General features: G+C 44.3%; 1 protein-coding gene across 2 annotated transcripts in view; it reads left to right on the forward strand.

Annotated features, from left to right (window-relative positions):
• Positions 1-2,734: 2,734 nt before the first annotated feature.
• Positions 2,735-26,451, forward strand: part of RBPMS (RNA binding protein, mRNA processing factor) — a 181,603-nt gene continuing 157,886 nt past the window's right edge. For both annotated transcript variants that reach the window (XR_004958136.1, XM_036250290.1), the window contains exon 1: positions 2,735-2,880. Coding sequence is in view for 1 of the 2 variants with exons in the window: in XM_036250290.1 (XP_036106183.1) it covers positions 2,815-2,880 (66 nt within the window). In the remaining variant the exon portion in view is untranslated. The remainder of the gene's footprint in view (positions 2,881-26,451) is intronic.

Here is a 26,451-nt window from a genome sequence, read left to right on the forward strand (position 1 = left end):
TGAGAATCAAAAATGATGTGTTCATTCATTCAAAATTAATTATTGAGGGCCTACTATGCATTAGGCACTGTATAGGCATCGGAAACATAACAATGAAGTCAAACAAGGATCCTCTCATGAAACTTATTCTTGTTTTTTTATCCCAGAGATTATTTGACTTTTAACAATGGACAAAGTGCTGGTTTGGCTTAAAGACAAAGGAATCAGGTTGTAGGTTTGGAATTAAGCCACTTTTCCCTGGGTGGGGGTAGGGGAGGTTCTCCCAGCATCCTGGAATCACACATCTTCCACTTACTTATACATGGAGTCTGACTGGAACTATCAATGACTAGATCAACCGTCATTTTTCTTGGGCCTTTGCCAGGCTCCAGCAACACAATGCCTTTCTGTGAAGTAGATTCAGTAAAAGGCAACAAGGGCCAAGGAGGGTAAAGTGCTGGCATTACTGGTCAGCACAGGGGCCCAAGACCACCCCTCAGCCATTGCTCGGGAAAACATTGCCCCCTCGTGGTTCCTCATATAACCAAGTGAGGAACTGGCAGTGGAGCCGGCCGTCCAAGTTTCCAGATCAATTGTAGTCGTTGCTTCCTCTGAACTTCAATAGCAATTTGAATAGATTTTGGGTTTATTTTCACCCAGAACACAGCTTTCTTTTCCCACAGAGAGAAATGACATCCCGACAGCAATTAACTCTCTGTATGAAAATCGGACTCCCCTCACCACGAAGAAAAATCCAAGTATCTACTGTTTTCTTCATAATGCTCTTAAAGCAGATCTTTTCTTTGCTTTCCACAATTTGAACCAGGATCTGCAATGATGTTGCCGTGGAGTTGTTTTGGTATCTTGTCGCCACAACACCACTTTAAACTCCCCAACACGGAAGCCTTATCTTCACCCCATTCCCAGCAGCACTTAAACCAATTGGTAAAGAATGTCCAGGGGGGTCGAGGAAAAGAGATAAACAGTGAAGCAAGCAAATAAATAATTAGAAATTGTGATCGTTGCTGTGTTAAAGGAACAGCTTGCTGGGAGAGAGAATTCCTGGGAGTGGGAAGTGGAGCAGAGCCTACCGACGTATGGAGTTTAAAATGTGTGTTTGTAGCGGTCACGTTTGAAAAGCTTCAATGATCCAGGATTGGAAAAGCTCTCTGTGGCCCAGGAATAAATGGGAGTTTCCTGAATAATAATGTTAGTTTCCATGTATTGTAAACTTCGACTGGGTAATGGGTGTTAGGTACTATCGCTTTATCAACCTACAATCTTCTCTCGCAGCAAACTCTTGGGAGATAAACATAACTGCTCCCATTTTACAGGTGAGGACAGGAAATCACGCGGTCCTTCCCAGGTTGGTGCATAAACAAGCCTCGCGCTCTGACCTCCAAGCCCCAGTTTCTAAGCTGCCTCGACCCTCTGAAGGTCATCTGTATTGGCCTCCATGTTCGGCTTGCAGGGAGGAATATTCCCTTAGCGAACAAATACTTGTCCGAGTGTCTACTGTATACCAGGTAGCATATTTAAAAAGCCGTGGGATTAAAAAGATAAACAAGTCACGGTCTTGTCTTCCAGGGAGGCTCTCTCAAAAAAGTGGGAAAGCCAGCCAGGTAAACAAATAATTCCAGAACAGTCTGATAAGGGCTGCGAGGAATCTGAACGGGCCCCGGGAGCCCAGCGGAGAGCGGCGGCGGCCGGTGCGGGGAGGCTGCAGGGTTTCGGAGGTCCTGGCGTGGGAGGTGGCTTGAAGCTGTGTCTCAAAAAGCCGACGCGGGCCGCCCCCGGATGTCACTCGAGTTCTTGCATCCTGTCATTTCCAGCTGCCGACTAGGAAGGGAAGAAATGGGTCTAACCCGGCACTGAAAGGAGGGGTAGACTTAGGGGCAGGAGTGCAAGCCCCTCGTGAGAAGCCAGCAAACAAAAGTAGCACATCACACTTCGCTGAGGTCGTGCCGGCAGGGCCTGGCTCGCGAAGCCCCGCACCAAGTTCGCCAACTCGGCCCCGCACGGTCGCCGGGGCGCCGGGGCGCAGGCTCACCAGAGGTTACTCCGAGGACCTGACCGTCCCGCCCGTTCAGCGGCCCTAAGCCTGGAGCCGGGGCTGGGTGTCGGCCGCAACCCCCGCGGCCCCTCCCTGGCGCGCGCCTGCGGGCCGCCCGGCAGCCGCCCTCGGCGCGGCCCCTCCTCTCGCGGGGGGCTTCGCAGTCCTCGTCCTGTCCCTCCCGGCGACAGCCTGCTGCCCTGTCCAGGGAGGGCGGAGGCAGGAGGAGGAGAGGGAGGGGAGGAGGGAGGGGAGAAAGGAAGGCGAGAGAAAGGGAGCTGCTGGGATCCCGGACTTCCCAGAGCCTGCCTGGAGCGCGCACGCAGCGCCTCTCGGATCCCAGCGCCCCGTTGCTCCGCACCTCCACCTCCCCCTCCTCTCGGGCGCCCCTCGCCCCCTCCCTCCAGTCGCTGCTAGGCTCGGGCCGCTGCCGCCCCCAGCCCTACTCGGCCGCATCCCCAACTCTCTGGGGTCACTCCTGGGACGCGCGTCATCGCCCCATCCTTTCTTCCTTCCTTCCCTCGCGCCCGCCCTCGCTCTCCAGGTCTCCCGCCCGGGTCCCGATTGTCTCCGTCCCCTCCTCAGGCAGCCGGCGCCTCGCCCTCCCGGAGTCTCCCTTGCACTTCCTGAGCCGCCCGCCGCCGCAGTCGCGCCGCGCCCGGGAGCCCGAGCCGCCGCTGCCCCGGCTCCAGCCCGCCGCGCCCGGGGAAGGGAAGAGTGGGCGAGCTCGCCCTCGCCCAGCCCGGCGCCCCAGCCCTGCCCGGCGAGGAAGGACCGGGAAGATGAACAACGGCGTCAAAGCCGAGAAGGAGAACACCGCGAACGAGGCCAACCTTCAGGAAGAAGAGGTACGGGTGGTGCGGTGCGGCGGCCGGCGACCTGGGACACCGGCCGCGCGCGGGCTTTCTCCAAAGTGCAGGGAGAGCTGGCGGGCGCGGGTCTCGGGGCGCCGCGGTCCAGGGGCGGCGAGTTGCTCCAGACCGTGGCCCCGGGAGGGTGTATCCTCGAAGAGTGTATTTTTGTGGGTGCTTGCCTAAAATTGCGTAACTTTGAGGACTTTTCGGAGACTTTCTGTAAGCATAATGCTCAGCTTTGTTTGCCCGAGATTTTAAAAGCAGAATCGAGAACTGACTCCTGGGTGACCCCAGATTATTGGGACCCAGAGGGTCAGGACTTGGTTCTGCGTCCGGCGCTGGAAGTTGTGGGGTGTGTTTGTGTATGCAGTTTAAGGAAGAAGTCGGGAAAAGTTCGTCCTAAGAGATACCTTGTGCTCCCTGCCCCCTCCCTTCTAGCGTTGAAAGTTCTTGGTGAAATGTCTTTCCAGCTGAGGCATTTTGGATTAATAGATAACTCCTGAGCCGCATTCTTCTCTGATGAGTCAAAGACCCCGAACCTGGGTGACTAGGTTTTGTAAATTCAGGGCGATGCGGTCGTGAGGAGCAGGAGGGGGAAAGTGTCTAAAACTTTACGTTTTACTAAATGATCACCGAGGCTATTTTAATAGGACTTGGACTTCTGAGCGTGAATTTCCTGTGGTGGGTCCCTAATAACGACAGAAATGTTGCGGCTGCGCAGCGCTCCTTTGATAGAAACAGAGTTCAGTGAGGGTAGGAGGGGACTCCTGAACTCAGGGTTCAGAATTTTGTCATTAGCGTATTTGTGGTATCCTATTCAAGGTTCTGCTCCTGCAGGCACCTTATCTGGAGTCCAAGAAACCGTATTTTTCGCCTACTTTTTAAGAGCCCACCTAGTTGAGTTCTTAAACATTCTAAAAAGAACTTAAGTGTGTGTGGATGCAGGCACGCATATAGCTAGATCCGATCTATAAGGCATTCTTATAGGTATTGCATCCTAGTATATAAGGTTAACAGAATGGTAGGCAGATTCTAAAGCCGTTAGGGTGTTGAGATTATTACTGAAATATTGTGTTATGCGCAATCTAAAATTCTGATAGTGAAACCAAACTTTGTGGAGGATTTAATAAATACATATAAGCCACCAACTCATTGCCCACTTGTAAAATGGGAACTATTTAAATGGAGAAGATAGAGGAGAGATTTAAGACCATGCAAAATTAGTACAAGATTTTACTCTTAACACAATTGTATGGTAGTGTAACCTAGGTGAATTGCAGCAAGCCAAAACTTGCCTTCTCACCTGAGGAAATTGCCTATTTGATTATAAACTGTTATTTTGAAAAGTGGTGTTTACATTCTTCTGTTTAACTACAAGTGAAGGAATAGTATAGACATTTTCAAAGAGATGAAGATTCAAATTTCAAGTTCTGCTTTTTTCTTGAACCTTACTGACTGCTTTGCTATTTATTTTCCCTACCATTGAAATAAAATTTAAAAAACAATCACAAGCTTGCCTTTGTAAAGAATTGCTACATTGAACTAATTCACCTAACACAGCATCCAGGTAATAATTGCTTCAGAAACTTTTCTTTTTCAGTTAGGTTGGCAGTCTGTTTACTTCTAAGAATGAGAATATATTGTATGAAACAATCTTTCTCTGTTCACCTAATTGAGAAAACTTGTAAATAGAAAAAGTTATTCAGGCAAATCAAAGATTTTTTTTTCTTTTGGTAGGTAGCAAAAGAGGTTTGCGTTTCCCAAGACCATAACCTACTTAACTTGATAAAATTAAATAGAAAAAAGTCACATTTTTCTGCTTGACCTTTCTCAACCTAACTGCTGACAGTACTTGAGTTGTTGCCTGCCCTGTTCCTGGTCACCTAACACATGAGGTTGTGTCCTAGTAGAATCACAGGAAGAAGATCACAGTACAGTCACCTCTTACCTATTCCATTGTCCTTCCTGACTGTTCCTTTTCAGGTGGGCATGGCATGTGGCTCTAGGAAGTGTCGGTCACTTTAGCAAGGGTATTTGTTGTTTTAAAAATAAGAGGACAGTTAGGAAGATTTCAGAACCCAAGTCGTATAAGAGGTGGAGTGTGCAAACACACACCATGAAGAGAGAGGGTTTATAATGTTAAAAACTGAGGAAAAGTGAGTAAGTTGGTCTGAATGATCGAGGTAATTTTGCCCTAATTCCATGTTTTGGGTTTATGTTTTGATTTTGAAAAACTCCTAACCTCTTTTGTCTAACCCTGAAAGCCACAAGTAAAATAAATATGGTTTTTAGTGAGTCCCATTAATGTGCTCAGCATTATACAAAACCACCACACTGGATCCTTTTCCTGCCCACCCAGCGATCAGCAATTTGTCCTCAAACCCATTTAAAAGTCTTAGCTGAGGACTCCAGTAAACAGCACACACAAACAAAATGTATATACACATAATGACAAGAGAGGAAAAATGTGTAGTTTCTGGTGGTGATTGAACTGCTGGGGAAGAGAGAGTCCAATCATCATTAAGAGAAAATAGTTTATTTCATAGATCATCAGGGTAATTTATGTTTTCTCAGCCACATTATGGAATCCAAGCATTTTTTCCCTCGTTTTGTAAATAAGTTTCTTTGCTTTTCCTGGACATTTATTCCTGCTTGGAAGTTTCTAAAGCTTACTCTGAAATAACTGATGCAGAAACACTTACATAGTCCCAACTGTATAGATTGAATGGTCTAGGATTTAGGAGAATTTTTGCAGCTTTTTAAGGTGCAAAAACTTTTGAAAGTTTTTGAGAATTTGGGTGCTTTGAATGATACTTAAAACTTTGATTTAAAACAATAATTTTGAGAGTTGGCTATCCAACTATGAAGAGATAATACATCTGACTTTCTGATTTCTAGTATGCTATACTGTGTATTCCTATGCAAGTAGTTCCTAAAAAGAAAAAACACTTGTCAAAATCTCACTGGGATCTGAGATTTATAAGGCTTATATATATGACATTAAATTATTTCTTAAATCATTTTACAATTAATAAAGTAATTCTAGAATTTGCCTATAACTTTGGACTAGGCATTATTTTCTCTTTTTTTCTTTATTGTTGAAAGTATTAGATGTGCCTCCCCCCCCATTGACACCCCACTCCCCCCCTTCACTGCACTGTTGTCTGTGTCATACATGCATAACCAGTATTCTCTTAAACACCATTGGCAGTTTGCATTTGACCAGACGTTATTAAAATTAATATACAAGTAATGGACCTATACTTATTTATCTTATCAGTTGTTTTCAATATTGAGATCTTTTAAAATTTAGTAGTAGGTAGAAATAATTTATTTTTGGTCATCGAATTTTCAAAATAAGAATTTCTTTTTTGGAAATCGGCTAAATATATAATTTGGTTTTATTTTTACTTTAATCATTGGGTGATTAAAGTTTCATTGGGTACTTTTTAGGCTGATTACAAATTATTTTTTAAAAGTGTTTTGTTATGTTGAGATTCTGGTGTTAGAGTGACTTCTCCTTAAATTGCTTTGACTGAATTTTCTTGTACTTAAGAAAAGCAAAAATCTTAGCCTTCCTTTGTAACGTTCCTCTTACTCTGTCCTTTATCCTGCTCATTTTAGTCATCTTGAGCTGCTCTCTTTGTTCTGATCTGTGTTCCCAATCCATCCCTTTGCCATAGTGCTGGGGCCTCAGATGCCTCACCTCCTTCAGCACTACTATGCCCTCTACCCAGTAAGGTCCAAATCTGACCTTCAAGATTGCCTTAACATACCTCTGTACTCTGCAAACCATTTGCTTCAACCACCCTCTTTCTCTTGATTTAACCCGAGCTGCTTTCAAGGCAGGAGCCACATTTCAGCCTACATTTCTTCAGGATCCCATCACTTGAATGTCCCAAAGAGGTGATTTTATCAGAATTCCAATTATCTCTCTATTATCTTCATTTAACTTTGTTATCTCCATTTAACTCCTGAATCATTACCTTCCTTCCTGTAGTTTTTTAAAAAATACCAATGACCTCTCCTATCATGGTATTCCCAATACTCAACACCTACCCATGGGTAGTACCTCAGCGCCAGAGAAGTCTCACGTACAGTTGCAAGCAACACACACACACACACACACACACACACAGTTCTACACACACATAACTTATAAACATATGAAATAGCCTGTTGGTAGTGTTGGTGATGATGACTTTGCATAGTGAAGCTGTTAAAAAGCAGCCACTGTTTCTGATTGAGATCCCTTGCCCACAGGGTATTTAGACAAGTCATGGATGGATCAGCTGGGAAATTAATTCCCTCCACCTGCACTCCATCTGAGTGCACAGGTGAGCGCGCCTGGACCATCCAACAGTCACTGCCAGTGTGGGCCCGCTCACTCCGAAATGCATTTGGGTTTTCACCATTAGAATTTGGTTTCTGCTGGAACTCACTTTGATCCTGTGGACATGGGCTTCTAGAAGCCTTGCTGGAAGAGCACAGAGCTCCCTGAGTTCCCAAACAAGCCTGCTCTGTGTGACAGCCACTCTGGAATGTTTGTGTTCAGTCTCATTTGGCACCTTAGTGTCTGCCTGGGGACAGGGGAGAGGGAATGCAAAAGTTCCTCTTGAACAGTGCTTGCTTTGGTCAAAGAAAAAACGTAGGGAGGAATGAGGGGAATGAACCTTAATAATAGCTGCAGCAAAAGTGGCTGCACGGTTCAGTGGGCTTGAGGCCATGTGGGACCGGATATTTAAATTGACGCTGTGTTGATATCAGCATACCATCCCTGATGGGGATGAGCTTGTTTGATATCTGCAGATAACTTGGGTATGACTCTTTAACATGAATTGGAAGACTGTTTTAAACAACTTTGGTGTAGTGTGTGTGTGTGTGTGTTAGGGCAGGGAGAGGGGAGTGCTTGACTGTATATAAAAATACACATGTAAAACCAATATACATCTTTGAGTTTATCAGAATAAAGTTGCCCAACTTGTCATTTTTACTGATAGGAGAAAAAATACTGGAATATTTGATCCTATGAAATTTTCAGAACTCTTTTTATCCAATCACCCAAGAAATGATGGCTAACTTTTGAGCATTTACTAGTATATGTCAAGTAATAGTCAAGAGCTTGATGTGTTACATTGTCTCATCCTCACAACAAGCCAATGTAGGTATTACCACGGTGATGAACCTCATTTTATGAGGAGCCACTGAGAGGCTGAGTAACGACCTTCACGTGCAGATTCTGGGGCTGCCAAGGTCCCTGAGAGGCAGTCCTCCCAGTGTAGTGGTGATGGCTCTGTGTCAACGAGTAGGTGCACTGAAGCAGTGGTAAAGCGGGGACCCAGTCCACACTGCAAGGAGGAAAGGGTGTCGGGGAAAGCTTTGAAAAGAGGTGACATGTGAGCTAAGTCTCAGTTAAGATTTAGCCAGATGAGGAAGGGGTTGAGACAGTGGGAGAAAGGTTGACCTACATGAAAATACAGAGGCTTTAACAAAAGGACCCTTTTGGAGACAGCAAGCAAGGCGGGGCAGGAGAGGAAGGAAAGCCAGGATGAGCCTGGGGAGGGAGGGAGGCCTCCGTGGGGAGATGATGGAGGAGCTGGCTTTCATGGCCTGGAGTCAGACTTGATCTTGTGTTGGGAGCTGGGCTGCTCTGCAGGACGTGCCTGGCATTCTGGGATGTTCCAGTGGGAAAGGGGATGCAGCAGGATTTGGAAGAGTTGTTGAGAAAGCCCTGGTCTTAGAGTAAGGCAGTGTATGGCCATGGCGACTGAACCAGAGACACGGAGGTGTTCGTGGGCCCCAGCAGTGGTCAGGTGTGTGGGAGAGAAGATGAGCTTGGGTTTCTCCAGTGGACAACTAGCTAAATAGTGGCTGCATTTGTAGAAACAGAAAACAGAGAGGTTGAAAGGGGAAGAAAAGTAGGCGGGTAGGAGGTGATGACATTGGTTTTGAGATGCAGAGGTTTGATCTCGAAAAGCAGTTTTCAGAACAATTCAAGAATCTGTAGCTGGTAACCGAAAGGGTGGGCCGGGTGGGTGCCAGCGCCCAGAGAATTAGAGACGCCGGGACTCGAGTTCCCAGGAAGCCTGTGTGAGTAGGCAACAAAAGAGAAGTACATTTTACCTAAAATTTTGTCTGTATGAAAAAGGGTTTGGGGAGAAGGGGAAAACTGGAAATTCTTGGGAAAAATTAAAACAAACATTTTAAAGTACTTTTTAATTTAGGATCATAAAAATGTATTACATATACTCTGCCTAATTGTAACCTAATAGTGTTTTGTATACTTAGCCATTTGAAAGCCTGAATGGGGAGGAGCTCAGGAACAAACTAGGCATGTATATAGTATTTCTCAAACGCTTTTTTTTTTTGCTTTCATCAACAGTCAGTGGAAACTGTTTTCCTCTAAAATTTGCAGTTAATTCCCAGACTTTCACACACTCTCCACCACCACCCTCTGTCACCGCCCCCCCACCCATACACACACCCTGTGCCCAGAGGGAACTTCAAGCTACCATAACATTCGCAGGTGGGTTGGGGGAGGAAAGGTGGGAGCCCTGGAGAGGCTTGAGTGTTTTTTTTTTTTTTAAAAAAAAACTTCCCCAAGTTACTTTGTTCTTTTTTCACTTTATTTGGGGGTGGGCGGGGAATAGTAAAATGAGCCTTTAGCTAGAGACCTAAGTCATCTATTCTGTGGGTCATATTTTCAATTTATTCATTTTGTACTTTCCTAAAATTTGCTGCCTTTTCTGCTCACGGCTAAGGGTCTGCTAGGAAAGAAAGAAAAATAAAAGATCATCCGGGAAACCTGCATTTGTATTTCTCTTAGGTTTGAACCCTATTGCAACTATTATGATGCATATTATGTAGAATAGCGGAGAAAAAGGAAATAGCAGTAATAAATGCCATCGCACCGGGAAGATTAGCTCCCAGTTCCGGGCTGTAATACAGCATTGTCACACAAATGTAAATGCTAAGGGGATGCCCTCGCAGCCCCTTGGATTTTGCAAAGGTGAGAAATCGGGGCCTCTCAAAATTGAGGTGCACCTCACCAACCCATAAACGTAAGTTGGAGGCCAATTTCTACTTTAAATTCGCCTTTATTTCTCATGAGCTGATTTTTAGATGACGTTCTTCTGCTCTTCCTGAACTATGTCACCAGGTAGATATGCTGGCAGGTGGCCAACACTATTATCCTAAGAGAAATCTCAAAGATTTAAAAAAAAAAGAGTTTTTCCTTGAATCCCCAGGATCCAGTTTTGTGAAAATTTCTCTGAGGTCCACCTACAGGATGGGTAGTTGGGGCCTCCTGAGAGAGGGTACAGCATAGAAAGTGCTATCTTATTACAGAAGTACCAGAATTTCCTTTGTGCTCGGAGGGGAAGTGCTACAAAAGTGTAATTACTTTACCCAGCATGTGTGATTTACAGGACTGAAAATGTGTGAGTTTCCAAAGAGGCATCTGTTTTTCAATACAGTATCCCTCTAAGCTGGCAGGATGTGTTTTGGGGTTGGGGGGAGGGACGGAAGGGGACACACACACACACACACACACACACACACACTGTCTTCCGTCCTGTGCCTGCCCAGGGATGCTGGGTGACGGGGGGACCAAAATCGTTGATAATTGCCTCTCCCCAGGGCTTTGCTAATCAAGAGAAAGAGCACGGGAGCTGCTGGAGTCCAGTCAGCCACTGCTAGGCCAAACCATTGTGTTCTGATTCTGCCTTCTCCCCTCTCCACTTCTCAAAGCCCAGTTCCTTCTTTTCCAGGACCTCGAAGCATTTTCCCATTAGTGAGCAAAACAATTGTGAGACCTAACTAATGCTGAGACCATTTTTTGTTGCTCAAACTTCCTTTTCAGTCTTATTTAATGTGTAAGAAAATTGATTGGAGGAAGAATTGAAGATCAAGTGCATATCCAAATATAATCAGACTTGTAAACTCATGGATTTTTTTGCACATTAATTCATTAAGCATTTACAGAGTTGTGTCTACTCTGTTTTAAACATAAACATTGTACTTTCACAAACCAAATGAAGTGTTATCATTCCCATGGTTAGGGATAAGAAAACTGACAGGCTCTGAGATATTAAGTAATTTGTCTAAGGTTTTAGAGCTGGTGGGTAGAAGCTTAACATTTCTCCAGTGGTGCATGTGATCTGGGCCCTGCCGGTCTCTCTGACCTCATCTACCAGGAATCACAGACTCCTTCATTATGCTTCAGCTGCTTGGGCCTTATTTAGGTGCCTCCAACTTGCCAAACTTGTTCCTGCCTCAGGGCCTTTGTGCTGGCTATTCCAGCTGCTTGAAAAACCCTACAGCCAGATGTTTATAGAAAAGCCTCTTCCTTGTCATTCATTCAGATCTCCGTCCAGATGTCACCCAGAGAGACCTTTCACCTCCAAATTTAAAGTAGCCCCACTTTCAGAACCACTATTATATCCCTCCCATTTCGTTTTCCAGATGGTACTTCTTAATCACTGACATTACCCGTGTACTCCTGGAATGTGACTCCCTGGCCGCAGGGACCTCTGTCTTAAGCTTCAACACCTGGAACAATGCCTGAAACTGCTCGATGAATTTGTTATTTTTAACTGACTATGATACCAACCAACCTGTCAAACACAGACCTGTACAAAACACCACAGCATCATAGACATTTTCCAGCAGTTTTTAGATTAAATTTTAATTGTTGCCTTCAAGGTGAGAATTTCTGGATCCCCATCTTCACTTACTTATATCAGAAAGTATAATTATCACAGCTTTTAAGCCAGAAATTTGGGACGCTAAGCAATAGATCCCAGGTGGGGAGGAGAGGGGCTGTTAGAGGTTATGCACAGTTTTTCACACACAGAGGAATCCTCCCTTCTCTTGGTCCAGCTAGATTGGAAACCCAGGACATAATTTCACAGAGCTGGGAGTGAGGTGTGGGCCTGGTACGGGGTGATAAGGGAAGGTAGGGCAAGATGATTTTGTTCCTGTTTTGCAGATGTGACTGTTGGGTTGCAAAGGGTTAATGTTAGTAACCCAGGTGAAATTGATTGGGAGATAGACTTAACATTCTCTGTCCTGTGATTTAGTCTAACCTCAAGCTCAGCATGCTTTCCGTCCGTTCATTTGCCTACAAAGTAAAAAGGCACGCAGTTGAGGATAATGTAGGCGTTAGCTGGACAGATCTCTCAGGCACCTGTATGGGTAGCCAGGAGGGAGCCCCTAATCTGGGTTTCGTGAACCCCTATAGAGGCACCTCATGAGCACAATTTACACCCACCAGTCAGGCTCACTGACTCAGGCCCTGTTTTTATTCCTTGTGAAGCAGAACAGATGACATTTCAGGATGCACCAGTACTCTGGTCACCAGCCTGCCTGTAGTTGAGCACTCTGATGCATTCATGAAATGCGGCCACTAGATAACCCTCATGGTGCCATTCATGTCACAGTCCTTGGCCTTGAGCAAACTTCTTAAACAGAACCATCGTCCACTGTCTAACTGTTTAGAACTGATGGTACATAAAGCCTTATGTTAGTTCTTCATTCATTTTTTTCTTATTCTCTCTTTTTCTGAGTGACCCACGACAAGTCAGTCATTTAAGCCTCTGTTTCCTTAACTAAAATGTAGGCACTGGACAGACAAGGCCTGCTGTGCATAAAAGAACTGGAACTGCACTCCCATTTCCCACTCACTCCGCGTCCATTCCCAGGAGGCAGAGCGCTGCGGTGGGGTGGCTTGCCAGCCAACATCATCTGGGCTGGGGTGGGCTGTTTGGGGGAGAAGGGTGTTACGCCTGAAATTTGTTTTGTTTTTTACTAAGAAAGTCCATGCCTCTCCATGAGAAATGGGTGGGAGTTTCTGGGTGTGCACTAACGGCAGGAAATGACCGTCTCTAAACAAAAGGACTCTTTAAATCCCATCCTGCGTCTTTGTGCTTTAAGGAGGATTATGCAGAAAACCTGAGCCAGGAGATTAATCTCTGGTTTAGCCATTCTGATGGGGGAGGAGACACAGGAGAAGGTTGCTTCCCTGCCTTTTCTCCCGAGGGTCCAAGTGCCAGGCAGTACCAACTCGGAGCACCAGAGGAGTCGTCAGGAGAGCGTTACCCCCAGGAGGCAAGAAGAAACCAGGTTGGGCAGATGACACCCACTGTGACATTTAGCTTTCACCTTGGCTTTCAGCCTTTGCTTGAAAACCCCATCACCAGCAAAATGCAGAATACTGAATAAAGGTAGGAGGAGAAGGATTTCGTATGATCTGGTTCTCCATAAGTAAAAATGGGGTGCTGTGATTTGCTAATAAATACCCTATAAATAAATCCAAGATTTGGAAAATTGCATTAACAGTCTTTATTTTTCTACATCTAAACCGACCACCTAATAGTAGGAGTGGCTTCTGCTTCCTTCTAAATAATGGGTGATGCATAGTCATTGCTGTTAGCAGCCCAGATGAAGACCTGCCAGGCCTTGACCCTTAGGGATGCTCCCAGTCTCCACTGGAAAGTGACCGTTAACTATGTCTGTCTTTGTACATCAGGATCCTGAATTTATATTCCTAAGAAAGTCGTTACGTCTTATCAAAATTATTGTGCTTTTACAAACTCTTGCTGGCTTGCAGCAAAGAATGTCTCTTCCAGGCACATCATTTGCTGCCCCCAGGAATATAAATCTTCCCACTAATAATTAGAAACACACATTTTTGTCAAGAATGGTTTTGTGGTTTACTTAAGTTTTCAGAACACTTGGAAAAACAAACATCTTTTCAAAGGAAAAAACATTATTACACACTATTTTTAGGCTTTACATCGTTAACTATATGTTTAGAAAGGCCTGCTGATGTATCGGGTGAGTTCTGTGTTGGGGGGTAGAGAAGTCATTTCACTTCTCGGCACCGGCCACTCAACAGACGTAAGATTAAAGCTGATACTCAGATCCCAGAATGAAAGGGTTTTGTTGTACATTAAATGTCCTGGAAGACTGCATGAAGCGAGAGGTGCCATATTATTTAAAAATGATGTGGTCATTGCTAATTCTAAGGTGTCCAGGGGAAAACTATTCTCATTGGAAATTGCAGTGTCTGATGTGTTGGTAGCTTTTCTCATTTTCTTGACCCATAGACTGAGAAAGGTAACTGTTATTAATTTATAGATATGGGAATAGATATTGACTTATATTTGTTTGGAAGCTTATATACAGTATAGATTTGGCATACATTTTTCATTTAGGGTATCAGTTGTTTTCCAGTTATTATCCACGGAACATCATGTGTATTTTTACAAAGAAAAGAAAATGAGTGATAATCTCTACATTAAGCTGCTTAGAACTATGCAATATATGGCACTCAAATTCTTTGTATCGATAATCATTTCTGCCTCAGCCTCCCAAGCATCCCCCATTGTCATATTTTATGTAGGTTTCTTCGTGCTTTCAATGGACTTGGGAACAGAGTGTGTCTGGTTGTATTGGGTGGAAGAGCAGCTTTCTTCCGTAGCTCTTCACATGCGTGCAACTGCTGGTAAACCTTGAATCCCGGGGAAAATGTCTTGATCAGAAATGTTTGTCCATTCTCTCAGATGATCAAAGGAAGAGTCTTGCCCTTTGCAAGACCTGCATCTGTTGCCATTTGGTCATAGTGCACCCAACCTGCTGACTCCCTATCTTCAAAACAAAAAACAAGTCAGTGGGGAGGGAGCGAAGCCTCCAAAGTGCTGCGGGGCTTGGAATATTATGAGTTTCTGGTTTTGGCAAATATATTTGGAGAAGCTTTAACCATTAACTCTCTTTCTCTCCCTTTCAAAACACCCCAAAGGCCTTTCATCAATATAAAAATTACTCTTATTTCTATTGTTGTAAATCATGGGTCATGAGTATACAGAGAAATCCTATTGGTGTGAGCTTATCCTGAAGTCAACAACAAAGTGTTTTTTTGCCCTGGCCGGTTTGGCTCAGCGGTTAGAGCGTCGGCCTGCAGTCCTGAGAGACCCGGGTTCGGTTCCCGCTAAGGGCGCGTACCTCGGTTGCAGTTTGTCCCCGGCCCTGGTCGGTTGTGCGGGTGGCAGCCACTCGATGTGTTCCTTTCACATCGATGTTTCTCTCTCTTTCTCTCTGTTCCTCTCTCTCCCTCCCACTCTACCTGAACAAAAAAATGGAAAAATGTCCTCGGGTGAGGATTAAAAAAAAAAAACACAACAAAGTGTTTTTTTTCCTTATACGCTGATGAAGTCAGTCCAGGCGAGGGTTGGGTGCCACTCCATGCAGGAGACCCAGGCATAGAAATTCAGCAGTTTGATCTGGGTTGTCCCACTCAGTCCAGTGCTCTCCGAAATCTCTCCACAAACCTAATAAGCATTACATTTTCCAAATTGAAATTGCAATTATATTCCTTAGGAAGCCTGCCATAAATACCTCACTTTCCTCTGCCACCCTAATGCGTGAATTTGCAGTCATACAAATTACGAAATTTCTCATATAGGCATTGGATAAGCATATTGTAAGGTCCTGGGGTGGTTTCCCCTTATTTGAACCTCTGGGATATTAATGCAATTTTTTGTCGTTGTCTTAGGCATTTGTAGTACCCACTCCTATAGCAGTGGGCCGCAGCACAGATTCAGTGTACAGCAGAGATGGTCTCTTGGGAGACTTGCATATTTTACATCCTGTTTTGCACTTAATTTTGTGCGTCATTTGTCCCAGCATGTCTCAAAGGAAGGGTAGTAATGTGTTGCTTCTATTGTAGAGATTAAAATAAAATAATGATAATAAAACCATTGGATTTTTAATTTATATGATTTTTGGGATTGACACTCCCAAGATTCCCAAGCCATTGGATCACACTGCCCAATTTTCAGTTTTTTTGTTTTTTGTGTTCTTTCCCCAAAACAAAATCTTTTTTTTTCTTATTGACAAATCCACCTACATTATTCACACACACACACACCCCCACCCCCACCAAATTCCTTTCCCACAAACCAGTGTTAACACTTTGGTGTGTATCTTTTTAAAGTCTTCTTCTCTGTGTGTACACACACGCACGCACACACACTCCTCTATTTTAACAAATGAGCTCGTACAATGATAATGTTTACATTTGACTTTTTTCCAGTTGACAGTGTTATGAACATCTTTGCATACCAGTGGATGTTATTGATTGTTTAGCTTGTTTCCAGCTTTGTGATATAAATAGTGCTGTACATCCTTCTAGCTAAATCTGTGTGTACACCACAGTGATTTCCTTCGCTTAAACTTTTAGAAGTGGAATTTCTGGGTCAAAGAGCAAACATTCTTTTTTAAGACAGAAGATGTTTATTGCCAGGTCTTCTGCAGAAGCACTGTGCTGACTTACACTCCCACCAGGAGCATCAGCAGGCCCGTTTTCATACATCCCTGCCACCGCAGTTTTAAAATGTTTCAAGGGTTGCTCTTTACTGTGGAGGTGTTCACATTTGTATGCTATTTGTGACTCAGAATTAATATCCCCAGTCTGATCTGTCTAACACCTGGATCTTACATGTTGGCTTTTTTTATTTAACCCCATTTCAAGACATCACCGAAGTGTTTCAGGTACTGCTGTAGACACTAAAATGCTTAGCAGGTAATTTCTGGAGATGTCATTCCTGAGTTCATTGAACAGAATGAGAGTGTTGGTTTTGTGATCTTGTATATGAAGTCCTTGATAGCTAATACTGGCTATAAACTTAACAACTGGTGATGACCAGTACCTTTGGTGTTCCTGTGTGTATATATAAAATATCACTGAGGTAGTTTCAGCATTTGTCAGGGGAACTGGTGACACTGCCAGTTACACTGCTGTCAGATTCATTCCCATTTCAGAGATGTTGTATTGTGAAAACGTGTCAGAACTGGTGGCTACGTCATTGCATCTCTACTTCTCCGGTCACATGGTTGGCTTGCTCTTACACGTGTTGGTCAGTTTGACATCAGTTTTCGTGGACATCTAGCCAGTTACATCCCTGGAAAAAACTTTCATGGATACAATTAAAAACGAAGGTGAGGGCCATGCAGTGCACTACTCGTGGAAATGTTCCTTTTCCTCCCCACTAAATTGAGGAAGAGGGCCTGGAGCTCCAGTGAAGAGGCTGCCAGAAGTATTCTTGAGTCAGAACTGTAGACCATCAGGGTGTTCTCACCCTCCCCAAAGGGGTGTTTTCACGGTGGATGCCCACAGCATACCAAGAGCAAAATACTGTCTAAGGAGTGGAGCTAAGGTCGCCCCATGTGGGCAGAACAATCACCATTAACCCGAGCCCTCAAGGCCTCCTTAATTGTTAACAGAACATTCCCGCAGAGAACACACCCTCCACAAAGCCTGCACACATGTTCTGAGAGTGTGACTCTAGGAAGTGAGCAGATGTAATAGAAACCTCAGTCTTGACTCATCCCGACTGTTACATATGAATGGAATTTGCATCTCATTTAGCATTTAATCTAACAGTATTTCAGGGTAAATTTCCATTGAGGTCATGAAATAATACTGAATTTATATGCACATAGCTCCTTTCTCAGAGGAACTGGAAGCTCTTTTGCAAATAAAATAAAAACATGCCTTCTTTTTTTGAGTCTTTGATTCCCGTTGAGAAATGGTGAAGGAGTTGGTAAGAGAACATTGATGAGTGGTGAAAGAGGTACAATGCCCCTGGGATACAGTCATTGGCCCTTATTGAGGATGTGCTGTGAGCCTGGTGTTGTCTTGTCCATTCAGCAGAGATGTAGAAGTGTGTACAGAGAAGCAGTTTTCCTGCTTACTTGGAAGGACCCAGTCAACACAGGAAACAATGGGAAAACAATATAAATTACTATGTAAATTGACAGCATTGTGTAATATAGACCGGGTTTAGAAACCCAAGGAGAGAGAGATTACCGTGGATGAGAGTAAAACAGGCTTTGTGGAAGAAAGAGATGGGCTTTAACTGGTAAGATTTAACTAGGTCAGAAGAAATAGCCACTGTGGTAGGACAGTGTCATCATCATAAAGGGTTGGAAGTAGGAATGATTGTGGTGGCATACTTATGTGGTAGGGAGAAGCCTTATTTGGCTGTTTATTTCTATTGAATGACAGGGTAAATGAATGGTGAAGATTCATTTACCATTCATTTACCATGGTCAGTGTTGTATGGGAGGCAGCCAGTCGATGTCTCTCACATTGATGTTTCTCTCTCTACCACCCCCTGCCCCCACCCTACTCTATCCGAAAATCAATGGAAAAATATCCTCAGGTAAGGATTAAAAATAAATAAATAAATAAATGAATAACTAAGACTCAGAGAGTTTAATAACTTGCTCTTAGAGTTTAATAAACAGCAAAGCCTGGATTTGAACCAAGGAAGTTAGTTCAAAATCTGTCATCTTACACTAAACCTCACTGCTAGTCTGGAGTATTCTTTCTTCAGAGAAGTTTATTCCAAGGAGGATCAAGAGGCCACTTGAGCTTAGTACCTCTTAGGATGCTGCCTTCATAAAGGAATTTGAGATATGAGACCTGCCTAAGCCCTCAGTGATCAGTAATGTGGCAACTTTTCAGTGAAGTGAGTCACCCAGTTATATATAGCATGTCTAGTTTCAGAAAATCTGGGTGGTCTTTGACTTCTTGCCACAGTCTAATCTTTCCCATCTTTTCCATTTTACCTGTCTGGACTCTAAATTAGACCTTAGAGCAGTAGTTCTCAACCTTCCTAATGCTGTGGCCCTTTAATACAGTTCCTCATGTTGTACGTGGGCGTATCTGCATGTGGGCGGACCCTCCTGGAGATGGACAGAGGAGCAGTGTCTTGGTTGCTAAGACCATTGGAAATATGTGTTTTCCGATGGTCTTAGGCGACCCCTGTGAAAGGGTTGTTCGACCCCCAAAGGGATTGCAACCCACAGGTTGAAAACCGCTGCCTTAGAGCTTCAATTGACTTTTGCTCACCCTTAGTCCATTCAAATCGAATGGCAAATTCCTCTTCCAAAGGTGTTACTCGCCCTAAATCAGGTAGCACCTGAAGAATTTGGAGGCTCCTTGATCAAAGAATCTGATGTATATGAAAGTGCTCTGAAGACTGGAGAGCACAGTCCACCACTGTTTTTGTGGAGCAGTTAGTGGGTAAGATCCGGATTTCATTAGCTGACATTTAAAAAAAAAAAACTTTATTGTTGAATGTATTGCCTATGTCCCTCCTTTTTCCCCCCATTGACTCCCTCCTCCCCACTCCTACCCCCTTCCTGTGTCCACACTATTGTCTGTGTCCATTAGTTATGCATATGAGTTTTTAGGTTTATCTCTTCCCACCCCTCTCCCCTTTGAGGTTCCTCAGTCTAACAACCCATTTGTACTTCTTAATCCCTTCACCTTTTTCACCCATTTCCCCAAACCCCCTCATCTGGCAACCAACAAAAAGTTTTCTGTATCTATGAATCTGTTTCTGTTCTGCTTGTACATTTTGTTTGTAGGTTCAGTTGTTGATAGATATGTATTTATTGCCATTTTATTGTTCATATTTTTGTTCTTCAAAAAGACCTGTCAACATTTCATATAATACTGGTTTGGTGGTGATGAACTTTAGCCTTTTCTTGTCTGGGAAACTCTTTATATGTCCATCAATTCTAAATGATAGCTTTGCAGGATAGAGTAATCTTGGTTTTAGGTCCTTGTTTTTCATCATTTTGAATGTTTCTTGCCATTCCCTTCTGGCCTGCAAAGTTTCTTTTGAGAAATCAGCTGACAGTCTTATGGGAGCTCCATTGTAGGTAACTAACTGTTTTTCTCTTGCTGCTTTTAAGATTCTCTTTTTGTCTTTAACCTTTGGCATTTTGATGATGATGTGGCTTGGTGTGACCTCTTTGGATTCATCTTGTTTGGTACTCCCTGAGCTTCCTGGACTTGTATGTCTGTTTCCTTCACCAAGTTAGGGAAGTTTTCTGTCATTATTTTTTCAAATAGGTTTTCAATTTCTTGTTCACTCTCTTCTCCTTCTGCCACCCCCATGATGCAAATGTTGTCATGTTTAAAGTTGTCCCAGAGGCTCCTTGCATTATCCTCATTTTTTGGAATTCTTTTTTTCTTTTTGCTGTTCTGATTGGGTGTTTTTTGCTTCCTTATATTCCAAATGGATGGTTTGCTTCTTGGTTTCACCTACAACTCTACTATTAATTCCCTGTAAATTATTCTTTATTTCAGTTAGTGCATTCTTTATTTATGACTGGTCCTTTTTTATGCTCTTGAAGTCCTCACTAAGTTCCTTGAAGTTCTCACTTGGTTCCTTGAGTAACCTTATAACTAGTGTTTTGAACTCTGTATCTGTTAGATTGCTTACCTCCATTTCATTTAGTTCTTTTCCTGGAGTTTTGTTCTGCTCTTTCATTTGGGACATGTTTCTTTGTCTCCTCATTTTAGCTGCCTCCCTGTGTTTATTTCTTGTATTAGGGCTTTATAGTGTGGCCTATTATAGTAGGTGTTCTGTAGTGTCCAGTGGCACAGCCTTCCTGATCACCCCAGCTGAGCCCTTAAGGTACACCCCTCATGTGGACTGTACATCCTTGTGTTGTAATTGAGTTTTGGTTGCTGTTGACACATCAATGGGAGAAAAGATTTACTTAGGCTGATCAGCTGCAAGGTCTGATTGTGCCCACTGACCTCAGACTATCTTGGAGGACGAGCTGTGCAGGGCCCCACCACACAGAGCAAGACTTACTTTGGTAGGGTTCTGATACCAACTGAGTCCACCCCTGGAGTGTGTCATTTGCGAAGGTGGTTGGGTGGTGGTGCTTCGGCATGGTCTGAAGCTGTTCACTGGGAATGCTTGCTCTGGGGCAAGGTTAGCCACTGCCTGTGTTCTACCTGGGGCCACCAGGTTTAAGCAACAAAATGATCTGCAGATGGCTGCTGCTTGTGCTGGGCTTGGAGGTGCCCAGGCAAAGCCAAGCTGTGAACCAAGGCTGGCTGCTTCTAGTGCCAGGCCTGGGGCCAGTTAGCTAGAGGGATGGGGCTCACTGTGGCCAGATGCTGCTTGTTTGAGAGAATTTAGGAAACTCTGAAGCAGAAGCCAAGACAGGCCAATACTATGGTAAAGCCTTTGGAAACAGCTTGGGTGGGCCTGAAAGTTGGGTAGGGCGGGGCCTCAGGGAATCACCAGAGCAGGGCAAACAGTGTGAACCAGGTTGCTGGAGTCCCAGATATGGCCTCAGTCTGCCTGCCCTGTGGGGGAAAGACTCACCAAAAGAACAATGGCCTCCACCAGCACCTCTGTCTGGGAGTAAGCTGCCTCTCCAGCTCTCACCCTGATGCCAACAATTCAGTTCTTCCCCATATGTCCCTGGCACGTTTCAAGTTGCGTCCCCTAGATGAAGCGAGTCCAAGTAAGTCCGTGCATGGGCCCTTTAAGGAGCTGCCTGGGGCTCCAGCTGCCTCAGCCTCCCTGAGCCTCAGTTCCCGCTGGTTTTCCAACCAGAAGTGATGAAGACTTCTCTTCCGGGCACTGGAACCCTGAGCTGGGGGGCCTGGTGTGGGACAAGGACTCCTCAGTCCTCAGGGAGGACCTTCCCAGCCGAGGTGTCCTCCTAATTTTTATCCGCCACACGTGGGTGTGGGACCAGCTTGTCGGTGCCTCCGCCCTCCTACCAGTCTCAGTGTGGCTGCTGCTTTAATTTTGTAGTTGTAGGACTGCCATTCAGCTCGATTTCAGGCGGTTCTGAAGAATGGTTGTGCTGTAATTTAGTTGTAACTTTGACAGGGTTGTGGGAGGAGGCGATACCACAGTTACCTACCTGCCATCGTGACCGGAAGTCTCTCATTAGCTGACTTTTAAAGCTCCAGGTCCTTCCCTGCATTTCCAAACCTGGTGTCTACTGCCTGCCCCTGGGCACTCTCTCCGTAACCTCCAACCCAGCAGCTAGTTTGTGAGGGTACCAGGTTCCTTTTTTTTTTTAAGTAACAACTTTATTGAAGCTTAATTCTTCCTTCTATAAGGTATCTTAAATTTCACTCTTCTAAAGTATACAATTCATCACTCTGATGTTAGAACATTTTTGCTGTCCCCCTCCCCCCAAAAAACAAACCTGTGCTCATTAACCCCCTACTTCCAACCCCTGGCAACTGCTGATCCACTTTTTGTTTCTATAGATTTGCCTATTGTGTATACTTTATTAAAGCAGAATAATGCAAAATGTGGCCTTATTTTGGCTTATTTTACTTAGCCTTATGTTTACAAGGTTCATCCATGTTGTAGCATGAATGGGTATTTTGTTCCTTTTTATCACTGAGTAATATTTCCATTGAATGGATATGTCACATTTTGTTTATTCATTCATCAGATGATAAACACTTGAGTGTTGCCACTTTGGGGGCACCCTGTTCTTACAAAGGCTCTACCACCAGGTGCCTAGAGCTTCCTTCCATCCTGTCCATGCGTTTACATTCCTTTTCCCTGGCTTGCTCTGTGGGCTTTCCTATTTATTAGGGACTGTTATGTCAATCTCTGACTTAGCACATATGGTGCCTAGTATTTTAAATTATGTATCCTTTTGTGCATATCTGTAAGTGTTTGCTTATTTGGACCTTGAGCTCAATTTTTAAAAAAGATAATTCATTCAACTGATATATATGAACAAAGCTAAGAGCCTTGCCTTTGTGGGGACTTCAGATGCTAGAAGAGCTTACGTTCTGAGTGACTTTAAAAAAATAAAAATTATATATATATAATCTGCTACTTTTATATTTCCAGCACCTAGCCACATTGCATGGAGTGTAGATTCTCAATAAACATTATTTGATAACTATTACATTGAAATTTTCTTAATTAAAAAATTAATGAGGCTATTTAATCTTCTACAAACTGAATAGGTTGCTGCCTTATTTCTTGTTGGCACTATAATCAGTTGTCGAATTAATTCGTTTAGGTGAGGGATGGATGTTAAGTGTGTGCATGGAAATAGAAACCAGCTTGAGGGGTGCAAGTCCCACATCCTCCTGTGTGCCAGGTCTTGACTCCAGACCCTTGCCTGCGTCTCGCCCTTTTCCTAGGCTGCTGAAGTCAGAGTCCTAGTAATTCTAAGGACAGGAATCTTGTGGAGACCAGGTGGGAGATAGAGGAGCAAGGGAGGAGTCTGTGCTTCACTTGCTGTCAGACTTGAGAACTGTTCCCCCTCCTCCCTGTTCACTAGTAGGAAAGCTTGTACGTAGCTCCCTACAAAACTGAGGCTGTGGCTCTGAATCAGGCCCCCAAGGAAAGTGGCCAGCTCCTTACCCACCCTGCCATAATGAACTGTAACTAGTCAGGTGTCTTTCTTCCTCAGTCTCTCCAGAACACTAAGAATTAATGAGTTAATACTATTTGTAGAGGCCTCTGGAAATGTTAAGTGCTTAGTGTTGTTCTTATCGTCTCTCTGAGCACAGTTGCCTTATAAGGCTGTCCACTGGGGTCCAGGCCTTCTGCTGGGGAGCTGGGCCAGCCTGTGAGGCTGGATGAGTGTGGCAGACCATGACAGTGTTCCCAGAATGGGCTCAGATTTCCTATTTTAATACTGGTGATACCACTTTTTGCTCATTGTTAGTGTCGTCTCACAAGTACTTTGCCCTCAGCTTTGTTACAGCTATATTTAGCTCCCATCTCAGATTCTTTTCCTCTGAAACCAAGTATAGTAAAATCCATCTGCACAGAATATTCCAGCCAAAGTTAAGTTCTTAACTTTTCTTTTCCTGGAAAGGTAGGCTACGTATCCCAAAATTATTTGAAGTGCATCCGTTCTTTTTTAAATGCTGTGTTTGAAAAAGAAGTAGCGGATACACCATTCCAATCATGCTCTGTATTTTTAAATCAATGAACGAAAATACCCAAATAGTTAATATGGATTACTACAAAAGTTTGCTCACTTTCTTTCAATGAAACACTGTTTTTCAAACAGTAGTTTGTAAATATGGACATTTACATATTTGGAAGCCAGTTTTAAAGACTCCCTCCTGCTCTGGTTGTCAGTATAATTACATGGAGATTTCTGCTGTCATAGATTTTACTTGAGCTCGAAGGGACCTGTGAAGTGCTTCTGTTCAACCCCCTGGTTTGAGCAGTAAGGCAGTGAAGGGCCAGGGTTGGGTCCAGAGCCCATTCCTGTCTAAAGTAGGCTGCATTGTTCCCACTGATCCCGTAGCTGTCATCTCTTCCTGGATCCCGTATGTCAAGTAAAATTATTCCTGTATTTTGAATTTGTTAATTAATTTTTAAAAAATGTTTTTATTGATTTTTTTTTTTAGAGAAAGGAAGGGGGAGAGAGAAAAACAACTATGTGAGAGAGATGCATGGATCGGCTGCCTCCTGCACACTCCCTGCTGGGGATTGAGCACACAACCCGGGCACGTGCCCTGACCGGGAATCAAGCTGGGACCTCTTAGTCCATGGGACAGTGCTCAATCCACTGAGCCACATGGACGGGCTTGAGTTTGTTAATTTAAAAAGTGGCCTAGCTGGTGTGGCTTAGTGGCTGAGCATCAGCCCATGCACCAAGAGGTCACCGGTTTGATTCCCGGTCAGGGCACATGCCCAGGTTGTGGGCCAGATCCTCAGTGGGGGGGCGTGCAGGAGGTGGCCAGTCGATGTTCTCTCTCATCGATGTTTCTATCTCCCTCTCCCTCTCCTTCTCCCTTCCTCTCTAAAAATCAATAAAGAAAAAACAATAAATAAATAAATAAAATAAATCAGTAAAAAGTGGAGAGAATGATAGCTACTCTAAGCCTGCTCCCAGAAGGGTGCAGTGAAGGCGAATGGTGTAAAATACACCAAAATGGTTTTTTCAGTCAAGAGAGAGGGATCGAAGGTTAGAATATTATTTCTTATATCCTGTTGACCTCTAAAAGTATCTTGGTCATGTTCCCCTCTTTTCAATGTCATCAGAACAATGGGTATTGAGTTGTTGGTTACTATTCACGCTGGCTCAGTGGGCCACTGTCATTTTCATTAATGGTACACTGCTTGCCAGGGCAAGTACCTCGTAAGTAAACATAAATCCTATTTAGAGGCAATGAACAAATATTTTTGATGAGCCTTGGACCTCCTGTGTCTGTGTGAATGTTTATAGGCAATCTCTTGTTTATAGGAAATGGTGCAGAGTTGGGGAACTTTGGCCTTCGGAGTGGTGGGAAGTGGGACAAAGTGGGCAGGGTCTGTTACTGGTTAGCTCATTTGATTAGAACAGTATGCAGATGAACCCAAGGTCACTGGACCATTTGCGTGCAGGCCAGCCCTGCTTTGCTGGGATTCCAGACCTTGGCCCGCAGGCTGAGCAGTGTGTGTCACTGGTCACCAAGCTGCAGCAGATAGGTCTCCAGACCCAGAAAACGAACTCAAAACCTATGTCCTGTGGATAGTCGACTATTTATGGCCCTTTAATGTTATGGGGATATTATAACAGCTAGAAATTCTGTAGTTATTTTTTAAATGTTTTTCTTTCTGGTTAATAACAAAATACATGTCTATTAAGGATCCTAGAAAAATACAGAAAAGTAATAAGGAAAGAAACAAAAACCACTTGTTATCCTACTACTGACAGGTTTTACATTTTTGGATTTTTCCCTTCTTGACATTCCCTTTCCTTGGCTTCCATGACACCAGGGACTTCCCTCCCCCTCTCTGACCCCACATTCTCCTTTTCATGTTTTTTCCTTTCTTTGGTCCTTAAATGATAGTATTCCTGAGCCCTCCGTCCTGCACCTTCATTTCTTATCTCCCTGCATTCCCACGGATGATGTTCTTTGTCCCAGACATCTGCCCTGAGTTCCAGATTCAAGTGTCCGAGTGGGCTGTCCTCAGGTGGGTTGTCTCTCACACACTGTAAACAGTAAACATAACAGGTCCAAATGGTTTCACTGCCCGCACCCTCGGACCTGCTCCCCTGTGAGTCACCTTCATCCAGGTACCCAACTCTTCCCTCTCCCTCCCTACTCCTTCGCCAAATCCAACAATTGATCCTCCCACATCTCTCAAATCTGCCGACTTCTTTCCACCCCCCTGCTACTGTTCTAGTTCAGGCTACCAGCGAAGCTTTCTGCCCTGCTGCACCGGCTTGGAAACACCTTTGTCTCCAGCCTTGCCTCCCGATGGCCGTGTTCCTCAGGGCATCCAGATTGACCTTTCAAAACAAATGGAAATATGCTGTCATTCTCCTTGTTAAAACCTCTGACTATGTCACTTTGCCATATAGCCTCATCTGTGACACGTTCTCCTGCAGACTCTGCCATTCATTTCTCTAGTAGTGCGCCATCTCTTGCGTGTATTCAGGGAACACTTTTATTGCGTAACCGTGCCAGACACTAGGTTTTGGGAACATACTTCAGGGAGCTGGGGAGGGGTCAAGACAGACCTGGGAGTGGGCTTGCCTGGAGGGCTGCCCGGAACTGCTGGTGTGTGCGATGGCAGTGCGCACACTAGCACGGTGCTTGGCATGTGGGGTGTGCAGTATTTCAGCTTGTTTTTCTGCTGGACTTTGAAGGATGACTCCTGGGAAGAATTATGTGGGAAGCACATTGCGCAGAGGGAAGGACATCTGATTTCTTCATCTAAAATAAGTGCTTCTGAGGTTTGTCAGTTTGGG

Source organism: Molossus molossus, unplaced genomic scaffold (assembly GCF_014108415.1).
Source record: "Molossus molossus isolate mMolMol1 unplaced genomic scaffold, mMolMol1.p scaffold_m16_p_9, whole genome shotgun sequence".
In the NCBI taxonomy this organism is placed as follows: domain Eukaryota; kingdom Metazoa; phylum Chordata; class Mammalia; order Chiroptera; family Molossidae; genus Molossus; species Molossus molossus.